At 37.3% G+C, this 14,649-nt stretch overlaps 1 protein-coding gene across 1 annotated transcript in view; it reads left to right on the top strand.

Annotated features, from left to right (window-relative positions):
* Positions 1-14,649, top strand: part of TXLNG (taxilin gamma) — a 49,844-nt gene that overhangs the window by 19,026 nt on the left and 16,169 nt on the right. The window contains exons 2-3 of the mRNA XM_077761705.1: positions 7,425-7,728; positions 10,169-10,260. Coding sequence (XP_077617831.1) covers positions 7,431-7,728; positions 10,169-10,260 — 390 coding nt within the window. The 5' untranslated portion in view covers positions 7,425-7,430. The remainder of the gene's footprint in view (positions 1-7,424; positions 7,729-10,168; positions 10,261-14,649) is intronic.

The following is a 14,649-nucleotide window of genomic DNA, read 5'->3' as shown; positions in this document are numbered from 1 at the left end:
TATTATAAGGTTAAGTATATGTTTACTAGCCACTTGTATTTTCTTTTCTGTGATTTCTTGTTTCATATTGTTTGCCCATTTTTGTTGCGTTGTGGGTCTTAACATTCTTTGAGTATCCATTTGTGTTAAATAAAAAATTAATTTTTAATGTTTATTTAAAATTTTTTTTTAATCTTTGTTTTTGAGGGGGGGTGAAGGGGGAGGTGGAGTGTGAGCTGGTGAGGAACAGAGATAGGGAGACACAGAATCCAAAGCAGGCTCTAGGCTCTGAGCTGTCGGCACAGAGCCTGATGTTGGCTCGAAGTCACAAATTGCAAGTTCATGACCTGAGCTCAAGTTGGATGCTTAACCGACTGAGCCACCCAGAGGCCCCTATTTATTTTTAAAAGTTCATTAATTTTGAGAGAGAGAGAGAGAGTGGGGGAGGGACATAGAACAGGACAGAGGATCCAAAGTGGGCTCTGTGCTGACAGCAGAGATCCCGATGCAGGGCTCAAACCCACAAACTGAAATTCTGGCCTGGGCTGAAGTTGGGAGCTCAACCTACTGAACCATCCAGGCACCCCAATGTTTATTTTTGGAGAGAGAGAGCGCGCACATGCATGCATGAGAGGGGGAGGCAGAAGATCTGAAGCAGGCTACTTGTTGTCAGTGCAGAACCCGATGCAGGGCTTGAACCCATGAATCATGTGATCATGACCTGAGCCAAAGTTGGAGGCTTAACCGACTAAGTCACCCAAGTGCCTCCCAAATTAATTTTTATCTTAAATAACTGTGTGTAGAAATTTTAATAACATTTACATATGTTCTATGGTGCTTCCAATGTTATTAGCATGAGTAGTTTTTGAATTTTTTCAATTTCAAGAGGAATAAAAATTGACTATAGTAATACTAGAAAATCTAGTGAAGGAAAAAGAAGCACCACCCATAATTATACTATATAAAAATAACAATTATTAGTATATAAATGTATTTTATTTCAGCACTTTCTTATTTTTCTTTTAATTTTACTTTTAATCTTTACACCCAGCATGAGGCCTGAACTAAACCCTGAAATCAAGAGTTGCATGTTCTACTAACTGAGCCAGCCAGGTACTCCTCCTCCCAGCACTTTCTATGTGTATGTATATACACACATAAATGTACAAGTGCGTATATAAAATATGTGGTGTGTACTATTTTGCAATTTGTTTTTATACACAGTATTTGGGGAGCATCTTGACCCATTATTAAATACATTTCTGTAAGATGGCTGGCCAGGATAAGGGTGTTTGTATAGTAGATCAAGGGTAGTCATGAAGCAGTATATTATTGTGATTAAACGTGTGGACTCAGAAACCAGATTGCCAGGGTTCGAATCTTTGCTCTGGTATTTACTAATTGTGACCGTTTGCATGATACTTGACTTTACCATGTCAGTTTGCTCATCTGTAAAATGGAGATCATAATAGTACCTCTCTTGTGACATTATTGTGAGGATTAAGTTAGTTAATACAGGAAAGTGCTTACAGTAGTGCCAAGATGTATTTGCTGTATAGATACTAGCTGCTGTTGCTATTTTTTATACCAGCGATTATTCCCAAGGAAAGGCATCCAGAATGGGTATCAGAGCAGAGTAGGAAGTTGTATTTGCCATTTGATGTAGAGGTCTCTGCTTAAGGAGATGAGGGCTGAGAAATAATTTACAATATAAATAAAGTAGTTGGCATAAGAATTTGCTTCATACCGTGGCCTAGTGCAGAACCTCAAGTAAGTTCTTGAACAAATAGTCCTTACAGTAAAAAAACAAACAAACAAACAAACAATTGGGGCCTGCTATTTCAAGAGTCTAGCTGGACCTAGGCTTATTCATAAACAAAAAAGATTTTTAGAGCCAAAGTCCATCTTTTCATTAGCACATGTGAAAAATCCATAAAAATTAGTTGCACTAATATTGTAATGTAATACCGTATTACTTCTAGAGATAAAGTAGTATTAGAGGTATTTTTCTCAAAGTTGTATAGTAATGTTTAGGTACTTTCTGTGGCTTGTTTTCAGCAGCTGTTTTGACTCCTTGTGCTCTCCATCGATTGGCATTTGAGTACCTTTTATGCATAAGTTTTTGCTGTCTACAGGAGGATATGCATACCAAATAAGTGATAATGTAATATGTGTGACAGGGAGAGGTAAAAGGGGGAGTGTCTGGAAAAACAAAAAAAATAGTATTAACTAAAAATAGAGAATGATGAAATAGGACACCATGTGATGGTTGTGTGCTCTGCAGATCAGTATCCTTATTTATGCTCAGTGCCGCCAGCTCTTATTTTGTGTTAGGTAAACATTTTGACCTTTCTAGTCTTTAAACTTTTTTTTGTTTATGATAGTTGTAATTGACCTATATGCCTTTAATCTGAAAGCCAGAGTAACTTAATTAAATCGGTGACATGTTGAAATAGGTGAATATATTGCACCTATATTGCACCTGTATGTTGGAGAATATATATTCTCCAAAATTGAGAGAAAAATAATAGAAGATACTTGCAAATCATATATCTGATAAGGGACTCCTGTCTTTCATATATAAAGAACTCTTACAACTCAGTAATAGCATTACAGATAACCCAGTTAAATAAAGGGTAAAGGATCTGAATAAACATTTCACCAAAGGATTGTATACATATGGCCAGTAAGTATGTGAGAAGATTCTCAACATCATTAGTCATTAGATGAGATACCTTCACACTATAGTGGCTATAATCAAAAGGACGGGGAATAACAAGTGTTGGTGAAGATAATGGAACCCTTATACACTGCTGTTGGGAATATAAAATTGTGCAGTTACTTAGAAAAACAGTGTCACAGTTGTTCAAAAGATTAAACAGAGTGACCATATGACCCTAGCATTTCCATTCCCAGGTATATATACCCTGGAGAAATGTAAACATATGTCCACATAAAGACATATGGGCATTAATGTACATAACAGAATTATTCATAATAGCCAGTAGTTGGAAATAATCCAAATGTCCTATCAACTGATGAATGGATAAATGTGGTATATCCAAACTATGGAATATTATTTGGCAGTAAAGAGAAATCAAGTAGAGATAATATACTACAACATGTGAAAGAAGCCAGACACAAAAGGTCACATTTAGATGATTCTATTTATGTGAACTATTCAGAATAACCACATCTGTAGAGACACCATAGATTAGTTGCCTCAGGCTGGGGGTAACGGGAGGGTTTCTTTTTGAGGTGACAACAGTATTCTAAGATTGGTGGTTGCACAACTCTATGAATATACTAAAAACCAATGAATTGCACACTTTAAATTGGTGAAAAATATGTGAATTCTATCTCAATAAAGGTTATGAAAAATCACTAATAGAACTGAAACACTAGAAATTAACAAATTCCATTCCTCAGGTACCCTTCTTATTAAAATTGATCCTAGGAGAGGCCTCAGGTTTTCCTTGGTGGAAATTATTCTTGCCCCTTCTTCTTCCAGCAAATTGCTTGCTTATTATATTTTTAGTGTGGCCTAACGAAACATTTTCTGGTACTATGTGGATTTTATTATCGTTCCACTTCTGAGAAATTCTGTCATGTGTTAGAGATCGCAGTCTTCCATTTTAGTTATCTTTTAACAGAGTTTCATCAATATTTAAAACCAATATTGTGATTTCATGAGCCCATTCTTATGCTAATAGTTTTCAGGGGATAAGTATAAAAATTATTCTTTATAAGTTGGGAAAGATGATATTAATAGCACCCATTTTTCCTCTGTACTGCTTATGTGTAGAGGGTGCCCGTTAACATTATCCATGTGCCCAATAGTCTATGGCAATTCAATATTTGATATAAAGTACAGATGGAACTGGTAATTCTATGTATAATGTAGCATTAAAATGATTACTTTGCATTTAGTTTGATAATATTTTTGTAGTATGTTATTTGGGCAGATTCTTGGCTTTACAGGTTTTGCAGTAATGAAATGTAATACAAGATGTTTCTTGAAACTTCATTATGAATGTTTTATAACTATAATACCTATGGATTATGTCATTCTACAGAATGCATTACATATGGAAGTGAATTTTAAAAAATTTTTAAAAGAATTTAGGAGTCTTTTCAATATTTCTAAGTTTTTAGGCTTGGAATTTGGTTTCAAACCATAACTCAAACTAGACCACCCATTTCTCCTTAATGCATTAATTTTTTTAAAAGAAATGAAAGTATTGTGTGTACATTATTTTTAAAATATGGAAAGCAACACATTTTTTTTCTCTTTTTTTAATTTACATCCAAGTTAGCATATAGTGCAATAATGATTTCAGGAGTAGATTTCAGTGATTCATCTCCTACATAAAACACCCAGTGCTCATCCCTACAAGTGTCTTCCTTAATGCCCCTTACACATTTAGCCCCCACCTGCTCCCATCACCGCTTGAGCAACCCCCAGGTTGTATTCTGTATTTAAGGGTCTCTTATGTTTTGTCCCCCTCCTTTTTATACTGTTTTTGCTTCCCTTCCCTTATGTTCATCTGTTGTGTATCTTATATTCCATGTATGAGTCAAGTCATACGATATTTGTATTTCTCTGACTAATTTTGCTTAGCATAATACCTCTAGTTCCATCCATGTTGCAAATGGTGAGATTTTATTCTTTTTGATTAAAGCAGCACATTTTTAATCATTTTGTCAAGAGGAAAATATATTCTGTTTTGGTTCTCCATAACTTTTGAACAGTGTATAAATTGCAACTTTTAAAATAAACTTTTCTTAATGTTTCACTTCAGTAAAGTACACAAGTCGTAAATGTTTAGGTATAATGAATTTTCATAAAGTGAACATCTCTGTTACGCCATCTGGATCAAGAAATCGAATATTACCAAGTACCCAGAAGACCCTACTCCCAAAGGTAACTACCCTCTTGATTTCCAGCACAAATGATTAGCCTTGCCTGTTTTTGAACTTTATATATGTATAATATATATATGGTTTCCTGCAGTATGGATGTTTTTTATTCCTTTTTTAAAATTTACATCCAAGTTAGCATTAGTGCAACAGTGATTTCAAGAGTAGGTTCCTTTAATACCTTTTACGCATTTAGGCCGTCCCCCTCCCAGCCCCTCCAGCAACCCTCTGTCTCTTCTCCATATTTCACAGTCTCTCATGTTTTTGTTCCTCTCCCTGTTTTTATATTACTTTTGCTTCCCTTCCCTTATGTTCATCTGTTTTGTATCTTAAAGTCCTCATATGAGTGAAGTCATATGATATTTGTCTTTCTCTGACTAATTCCAGTTAGCATGATACCCTCTAACTCCATCCACGTAGTTGCATATGGCAAGATTTCATTCTTTTTGATTGCCGAGTAATACTCCAGTGTGTGTGTGTGTGTGTGTGTGTGTGTGTGTGTGTGTGTACACGTGTGTGTACCACATCTTCTTTATCCATTCATCCATCGATGGACATTTGGCTCTTTCCATACTTTGGCTATTGTTGATAGCACTTCTATAAATATTGGGGTCCATATGTCCCTTCGAAACCGCATACCTGTGTCCCTTGGATAGATACCTACAGTATGGATTTCTGCATAGCCTTAGGTCTATGCGACTTATCTGTGTCACTGCATCTAGCAGTAGTTAGTTCTTGTTGCCGGATGGTCTGAGCATAGTACAATTTATCCCTTCTGTTGATAAAAATTTGGGTTGATTCTGTCTTGAAGCAATTACAAATAGCACTGTTTTAAACATGCTTGGCCTTTGGCTGCACATGTGTACACACTTGGGTAAAATCCTAGGAGTAGAATTAAGTGGGTTGAAAAGTATCTGTATTGTCAGGTTTTCAAAGTGGCTATACCAATTTGTTCTTCCAAAAGCACAGTTCCTGATTGATCAACATTAGACTATAAAAGATTTAGTTTCCGTAATGTCCCTATCTCCTGCTACTTTGATACTTTAAATTATTTTTAGGGGTGCCTGGGTGGCTCAGTTGGTTACATGTCCCAACTCTTGATTTTTGGCTCAGGTCATGTTCTCCCAGTTCCTGGGTTTGAGCCTTGAGTAAGCTTCATGTGGACAGCTGACAGCAGGGAGCCTGCTTGGGATTCATATTCTCTCTCTTTCTCTCTCTCTCTCTCTCTCTCTCTCTCTCTCTTTTTCTGCCCCTCCCCATGGGCACACATTCTTTCTCTCAAGATAAATTTAAAAAAAATTATTTTTAATTCTTCAGTTGGAAGTACTATTGTAACTTGAAATAATAAATCTCTGCTCTCCTATTAACTGGAAAGTAACTTCTGTCCACTTGTGATAAGAGAAATATACTAGACACCTCCCTCTTCAATTGTATTACTCAAAAGAAGATGCTCTCCTTCATACAGAGAGGAAATGTATACTACACTTGATCTTAGCCAAAAGGCCGAGAAGTGATGAGGAAATGTATAGAATTCAAATTTGTGCCACATCATATGACCAAGTAGTGTTAAGGGGGAAAAAACCCCATAAATGAATGGGGTTAACAATATGATAGAAGAGAGAGTAGGGTAAATTTTACTGATCTGAGAATAAAATACTAGAGTAATGCCTTTTTTCCCCATGCCTACTATCTATATTTGTTAGGGTGGGGATAGTTGCTTAAAACATGATTCTCAAAATTTCTGTGGCTTAACCTGAGAGAAGTTTCTTTTTGTGCTCGTCTAATCCAGTGTGGGTGTTCTTTGTAAGAAAGGCAGCCTTCCCTTGTAAGTACATGGGATTTAGGGGCCTAGACTGTCACTTATTTCATCCTGTGGCTGTGCCATCTCACAAGGCATAGGAGACCTCTGCATTCAGCCAGATTGGGGAAGAGATGATGGGGAAAGAATGTGTGCTTCTAAGAATAAAAGTCTTGTTGCAGAAGGGACAGTCTTTATTTGGTCTTATATTCCATTTGTGGGAACTTCATATGGGAGTTCCACTGAAATATGGGGGCCTGGGAAACATAGTCCTGGGCTGAGATTTGTTGGGTAGTGCCAGCCCCACACGATATTGGAGGAGCATGGGGTTTTGCTGGGTAGCTAGTGAGCCATCTCTGCTGCACCATCTCACCAAGGATCCGACCAGAATATTAATGATCACTAACTTGGGAGAATTATACTTCTAAGATGTTGATTATTTTAAGTGGTCAATTTTTATGTGGAAGTAAGTTTAGATTTTCAACTAAATGGCATTTCTCACTTCCTTTGGTACCACTTAGTTGTGATTTATTTTAACTTTAGTTTTCTTATACTTTAGTTATATCACCTGTCTGTGAAACTTAGAAATTACCATGTTTATATTAGTTTTACAAATCAGTAAGAAAGAAGAAAGGCTGTCAACCTATGGTAGGTCATTGGATGTAAACACTGATTACATTTGATATAATCCCTCTCTCATCTTTTTTCTTTTCCTCCTTCCCTCTAGTTTGTGATGGGCACAATGGAAGAAGCTGGAGTGTGTGGGTTAGGGGTGAAAGCAGACATGTTGCGCAACTCTCAATCAAATGATATTCTTCAACATCAAGACTCAAATTGTGGTGGTACAAGTAACAAGCATTCATTGGAAGAGGATGAAGGCAGTGATTTTATTACAAAGAATAGGAGTTTGATGAGCCCAGCATACTGCACACAAGAGTCGAGGGAGGAGATTCCTGGGCGAGAGGCTCGAACAGATCCCCCTGATGGTCAGCAAGATTCAGAATGCAACAGAAACAAAGAAAAAACTTTAGGTAATAATCTGTGCTCAGTGGTTGAACATCTTCTCATGCTGCACTTTTTTACTTCTGTTTTCTTCAGCACAGGTGATTGATGAACACGGCCGGTGTTGAGGCAGTTATTGTTTAGCTAATACAGCTCTTGTCCTCAGTGGAGTCAGTCTGTGTGTCTGCTGCATTTTGTGTAGGAGACAAAAAGCCAGAAGTTGTTTTCCCTGAATAATCCAGAATAGGCTTCCTTGACAAAATTTGGGGCCAACTTGACAGAAGTAGTATTTGACTTGCCTTTTTGCATCTTTAATGGAGTCTGACTGGAATTTACTGTGAAAACTGTATATTTATTTGATATATTTAAAAACTAGTCCTAACACTTAAGAGAAAACATAATGTCTGTAGTTCAGAAAGTGGGTTAAGACGGGCTTTCAAGGGTATGTTTTCTTTCTCCCTGCTGTGTTTGAGATTTAGGACTAAAAAAGTAATACGTTAAATCTTGTTATGAAATCTGAAATCCCCTTTTATTTTAGCCTTACTTATTGCCCCTAAGTTTTTTATACTTATTATACCTAAGATTAACAGTGTTTGATTTGTTTGGTTTTCTCTATAAAATTGTCCTTATATATTTTTAAAGTTTGTTTATTTAGAGAGAGAGAGGGAGGGGAAGGAGAGGCAGAGAAAGAGGGAGAATCTCAAGCAGGCTCTGCACTGACAGCAGAGTCGGACACTTAACCAACTGAGCCACCCAGGCGCCCCAAGTTATCCTTATTAAATCCATTTTCTGCCAACTTGGAAAACCTAAAAATTATTATAGAAAGACAAGAAATAATTTTAATTCCTTACAAATTTTTTCAAAATCAGCCCCAGTTATATGTGTAAAAGCAGATTAAGTCTTAAAAAGTTACATGTTACCATGTGACCCTCTTAGATATGTACCCAAGAGGGTTGAGAGCACATGTCATACAAAAATGTGTACACGAGTGTTCATGACAGCCTTTTCCATAATAGCCAAAAAGTTGAAACAACACTGTTATCCATCAGCTGATGAATGGATAAACAAAATGTGGTGTATCTGTACAATGGAATATTATTCAGTTCTAAAAAGGAATGAAGTACTGATAACATCCTACATGGGTGAATCTTGAAAACATGCTAAATGAAAGGAACCGGACACAAAAGGCCATATGATGTTTCCATTTTATATGAAATGTTCGAAATTGGCAAATCTGTGGAGACAAAGTGGAACAGTGGTTGCCACGGTCTTAGAGTGGGAGTGAAAGGGAATGACCGTTAATGGATATGGGGCTGCTTTTTGGGGTGATAAAAATGTTCTGGAATTAGGCATTGGTGGTGGTTGCACAACTTTATGAACGTACTCAATTGTACAGTTTTAAAAGGGCGAGTTTTGGGGCACCTGGCCGGCTCATTTGGTAGAGCATGCAACTCTTGATCTCAGTGATGTGAGTTTGAGCCCCACTTTGGGTGGAGAGATTAGTTTAAAAAATAAAAATATTAAAAAAATAAAGGGGTAATTTTTATGGTATGTGAATTGTATCTCAAAGAAAAAAACCAAGCAGATGGAGTATGGGTTTTTAAGTCTTGATTAAAAATTACTGGCTATATTATGGTTACTTCTAATCATACTTAATAATNAAAATACCAAAGTCATTTTAATATATATTTCTAGAGGCTCCTGGGTGGCTCAGTCGGTTTAAGCATCGGACTCTTGATTTCGGCGCAGGTCATAATCTCACGGTTCACGAGTTCAAGCCCCACATCGGGCTCCGTGCTGACAGTGTGGAGACTGCTNGAATGGTTCTTTAAGAAACAAAACATTACCACTTATTTTGAAAGACCATTTGTCCTCTATTTCAGACACCTGCTTCTCCCTGCGAAAAAGTTTTTAAAATACTGTTGTTAGTGCTTCTCATGGGGGAAAAAAGTTATGTTGACATCCTTTTATATACACTAAAGTTGGTTAACACACGGAATGTGCTTTCTAAATCACATAGAAGTTAATTGCTCATAGAGAAGATACATGTCACAAGTAATTATGTGCATCTTAGACAGAAAGTACCAACAGAAATTCCTTTTGAACTTGCTTCTATATTTGTACTCGGTTAGGAAGCTTTTAAAAATATTCTGCCCTTTGTAACTTGCCCTTTGTCTTAACTTGGACACCAGTGGTTAAGCAAGGGAATTTTTAAGCCTTCAGCAAGTGTTCTTACAAATAGCTAGCAGTATTAGTGAATGAAGAAATTTGGGGGGAGGGGGGTTGCATGCTAATCCAGAACTTAAAAATAGCTTTCTTAATTTAGCTTATAAATCTCTTACTTCTAGTTATAGGCACAAATTATTTCACTAGGGATATCAGAACATAGGAAGTGTTCTATAGAATTTACAGGTTAGGTTTGATCTCATTCTTCTTCTGGGACTTATTTCTTATCTTGTTAATCATCAGGAAAAGAAGTTTTATTATTGATGCAAGCCCTAAACACCCTTTCAACTCCAGAAGAGAAGTTGGCAGCTCTCTGTAAGAAATATGCTGATCTTGTGAGTATTAAATAAAGGGAGTAAGGTTCATATGAAATACAGCAAAATATGTACGTACTTGATAAGCTTTTTAAAATACAGTTTTGATGTAGCTTTAGATGTAACATATTGTATTCCAAAATTGAAGAGGAGACTCATTTCTTGGGGCTTCTTGTTGCTTATATGACTTCATTTTATAAGGTGATACATACAGAACATCATAATGCTAAGGTATGGCATAGATTTTTTAGAACTCAGTTTTAGAAATGAAAAGGCAGACTTAGAAACACTGTGTTGTGATGCTTCAGATGCTAGTTGGGGTGTAGTGGTTCCTGTACTTAACTTTTCCCAAGGGAATTCTAGAGAGAAAGGCTCTGCCTGTTCTAATTGAAGTTGTGAATTAGATGAAATAGTCTACTAAAACAATACTGTCTCAGGAAATCTTTATTTCACATCTATGTGCCAGACATTTCTTTTTCCATCTTCCAAGACACTGACCTCATTTGTTCTTGGCCTATGTTATTTCAAGTAGCATTAATTCTTTTTAAATTATTGAAAGAAGCCTCAACATGAAAACCCTGCCATCTTGTTTAAGTTGAAGAATAGGGAAGTCCTAGAACCCTTTGAAGTAAGAGTTGTAGGAAACTTTTAGAGTGGGTAGTTGTAATATAAATGCTAAAAGTAATGCTTTTTGTAAAATTTCGGTGAACTATTAAGTTTTTATGCATTTTCATCTGTTGTTAAAGCAGTCATTACATGTCCTAAATAATACTTTTTGTCATTGACCAGCTCTAAAAATGAATGGTTTTATTACTCAAAGAAGTCAAGTTACTCTCCCTTGATTTATAAAGGGGTGTGTGTATTCCCCCACGGAGCTGGCATTCGGCAGCCCAGCACCTTTTATTCAGAGCAGTAGGAAACCCTGTATAACAGTATAAATGGCCTAGAACAGTCACAGATAAAAAGATGGCAGAAAACAAAGTGTGTTCTGATTGCTGGCTTCAGGAAAGGAACACTTCCACCTGCAGAAAGACAGTCAAGACAGTCGGCTGTTGCATCTGCATGAGAATCCTGCTGAGAAGTGGTGGGAAAAGAAGACCAGAACACAAAAGGGAAAAGAGAAGAAAAAGCAGTGTAGAGGGCTCGTTACTTGACCCAGTATTGTGACAATGGCAGACTCTAGTCAATGGGTTAGAAGAAGAAAGGACAAATAGTCGCCTAGGGCAGTCCTTCTCAGATTCACCCATATCATTTGGACTTCTGTTAAGAGGCACATTCTTTTTTGTTGCTTTGTTTTATTTTAATTTACATCTCAGTTAGTTAGCATATAGTTCAATGATTTCAGGAGTAGATTCCTTCATGCCCTTTACCCATTTAGCCCTTCCCCCTCCCACATCCCCTCCAGTAACCCTCTGTTCTCCAGATTTAAGACTCTTTTATGTTTTGTCCCCCTCCCTGTTTTTATATTATTTTTGCTCCTGTTCCCTGATGTTCATCTGTTTTGTATCTTAAAGTCCTCATATGAATGAAGTCATGTGGTCTTTGTCTTTCTCTGGTGGACTCATTTCGCTTAGCATAATACCCTCCAGTTCTATCCACGTTGTTGCAAATGGCAAGATTTCATTCTTTTTGATTGCGGAGTAATACTCCATTGTGTGTGTGTGTGTGTGTGTGTGTATACACACACATCTTCTTTATTCATTCATCCATCAATGGACATTTGGGCTCTTTCCATAAAAGGCACAGTCTGATTCACTGGGTCTGGGTTTGGGCATGAGAGCCTGTATTTTAACAAGCTCCCAGGTGATGATGATGGCAGGGGTCTAGGGTGTTTTTGTTTGTGGCTTTTGTGTGTGTGGAGGTGGGTATGGTTATTTTTAAGTACGAGTAATAATTGCTGCATTCATTTCAGGATGCATGACACATTGGAGATTGGCCTAGTGAGTAACCGTTCTGATTTAGATTTGTGCTGAATGTATGAGGGATGAGATGTGTACTGTTTTCAGAAAATGCCCTGAAGCTTTATTTCTTGAAACAACATTCATTTCTTTGTAAAGGTGTATAGGTTATGTAGCAGTGAGACCATGAGTGGGGTAGCCTTTTCATCAGGATTATTAGAAAACTTCCCTTTTGCCTTCACTGTCTTCTGCCCTTTTTGTGATGGCATCCTCTGCCATCACTGGTGCTTGTGGCATGGATGAGTAGAAAAGGCAGAGCAGGTGGCATGGCGTGTTGCACTGTAGGCGGGGTTGTCCACTGTAGAGACCTTGTGGCCTCCACATTTAGCAGATAGCATGGGTTCATGAAATGATCACATTTCACTTGCTAAGTGTGGATACCATTTGGCTTGTAACACTATTCTTTTTTGAGAGAGAGGGAGGGGGAAAGGAGGAGGCACAGGATCCGAAGCAGAATCCAGGCTCTGAGCAGTCAGCACAGAGCCCAGTGTGGGGCTTGAACCCAAAACCGCGAGATCATGACCTGAGCCGAAGTCAGACCCTTAACCAGCTGAGGCACCCAGGCGCCCCTTCTAACACGATTCTTAAGTACTTGTTATAGTGCTATTCTTTCCCATTTCTTAGTTTGTGTAGATTATTATAGTGGAATAATAAATCTTGATACGTGGTGGCATAGGTGTATGTATCCTTTTCTTATTACTCTTTTTGCCAGAATTATCTTGGCTACTTTTGGCTCTTTATAAAATTTTAAGTTCAACTTATTGGGGAAAATTGGTGGAGGAAACCCCACTTGGGGGTTTTGAAGAGCATTTCATGGAATCTGTTGGTGCATTTAAGGGAGAATTGTCATCCTCATGAAGTAAATAGAACTTAAAAAGTGTATGTATATCGTAGGCTGCCTGGCTGTCTCAGTCCATGGGGTATGTGACTCTTGATCACGGGGTCACGAGTTCAAGCCCGACATTGGGTTACTTCTAAAAAAGTGTATATCCTTATGAGAAAGAAAATCAGTTTTTATACACCATACACAATGATTAATTCCAAATAGGTTAAGGATTTAAATGCCAAAAATTAAGCTTTAATAATTTAGATATTTAGATTTATTTAGATAAAATAAGTGAATATTTTCCTAAATTTGGGTTAAGGAAAGAATTTCATACAACAGAAAATGCACTGTCAGAGAAAGGATTGCAAAAATTGGCTGTGTTGAAATTAACTTTTGTTCGGCAAAATACCCTTCAAAAGACCGTGGAAAGACACATTAAAAAACTGGGAACAACATATTTCTAATGAACATAACCAACAGAATATGTAGTTTCAAGGCTATCTAAGGAAAACCTACAAATGTATACAAAAAGGACAACCCAATGGAAAACTGGGCAAGAGACATTTAAGAGGCATTTTGTAGAAGTGGAAAAACATGAAGACACAAAGATATACCTTAACATAAAGGTACATAAACATATAAAGAGATGTTTGACTTTATTAGTGATCAGGGAAATGCAAATCTGGACCACAGTGACATGCAGTTTTATGTCCATTGTAGTGGCATAAATTAAGAATTCTGGTTGTACTTAGTTTTGGAGAGGATGTGCATCTATATCTACATGACCTCTTATAAATCGCTGATGGGAGAATAAATTTTCTAGCTACTTTGGAAAATAGTTTGGCGTTGTCTTGTGAAATAGAACATTAATCACTGTCTAGCAGTCCCACTCCTGGGTTTGCACCCAGAGAAATTCTTGCATGTGTATACCAGAAAACACGTAGGGCAGTGTTCATATCATTGTAAGTAATAAAGTCTGGAAACAACTCAAATGCCCATTTCCTTGAGAATGGGGCAGTCAAATATGTTGTGTGTGGTATATTTCTAAGTGGAATATTATGTGACCAGTGGGCCAAATCTGGCAAGGGCAGTTTCTGTACTGCCCACAGCTAAGAATGGTTTTACATTTTTAAAATTTAAAAAAAGAAAATGACACGACACAGCATGTGGCCCACAAAGCCCAAAAAACTTACTTGTGGCCATTTCCAGAAAAGGTTTGCTGCTCCTTGATCTGTGCAGACAATTAGGATGAGTCTAGTAATCTAATCTACAGCTGTGCTGTCCAAAATGGTAGCCATTAGCTATGTGTAGCTATTTAAGCTTAAATTCAAGAAACTGAAAAATTCAGGTAAGTTGCACTAGCCACAGCAAAGTCAAAATGATTCTTTTAGGACCACACACAGATGAGATAAAGAGGGGAACAAAGGAATTGTGAGCCCAGGATTCAGGATTGTGATTACCTTGAGTCCGGGAGGGCAGGGGGAGTTTCCAGCCCATGGTGGAGTTACAAATAGTGTGTGCAGACTGGAGGCTTCTTGGAACTGTTCCGCAGCCCACAGTCTGTTGTAAGATTACTTTGCAAAAATATTCTATAAAGAAAATTTTTCCTGCAGGAATTTCTCTAAG

Source organism: Crocuta crocuta, unplaced genomic scaffold (assembly GCF_008692635.1).
Source record: "Crocuta crocuta isolate KB4526 unplaced genomic scaffold, BGI_CrCroc_1.0 scaffold657, whole genome shotgun sequence".
NCBI classification, from domain to species: Eukaryota; Metazoa; Chordata; class Mammalia; order Carnivora; family Hyaenidae; genus Crocuta; species Crocuta crocuta.
This window is presented reverse-complemented; position numbering and strand designations above follow the sequence as displayed.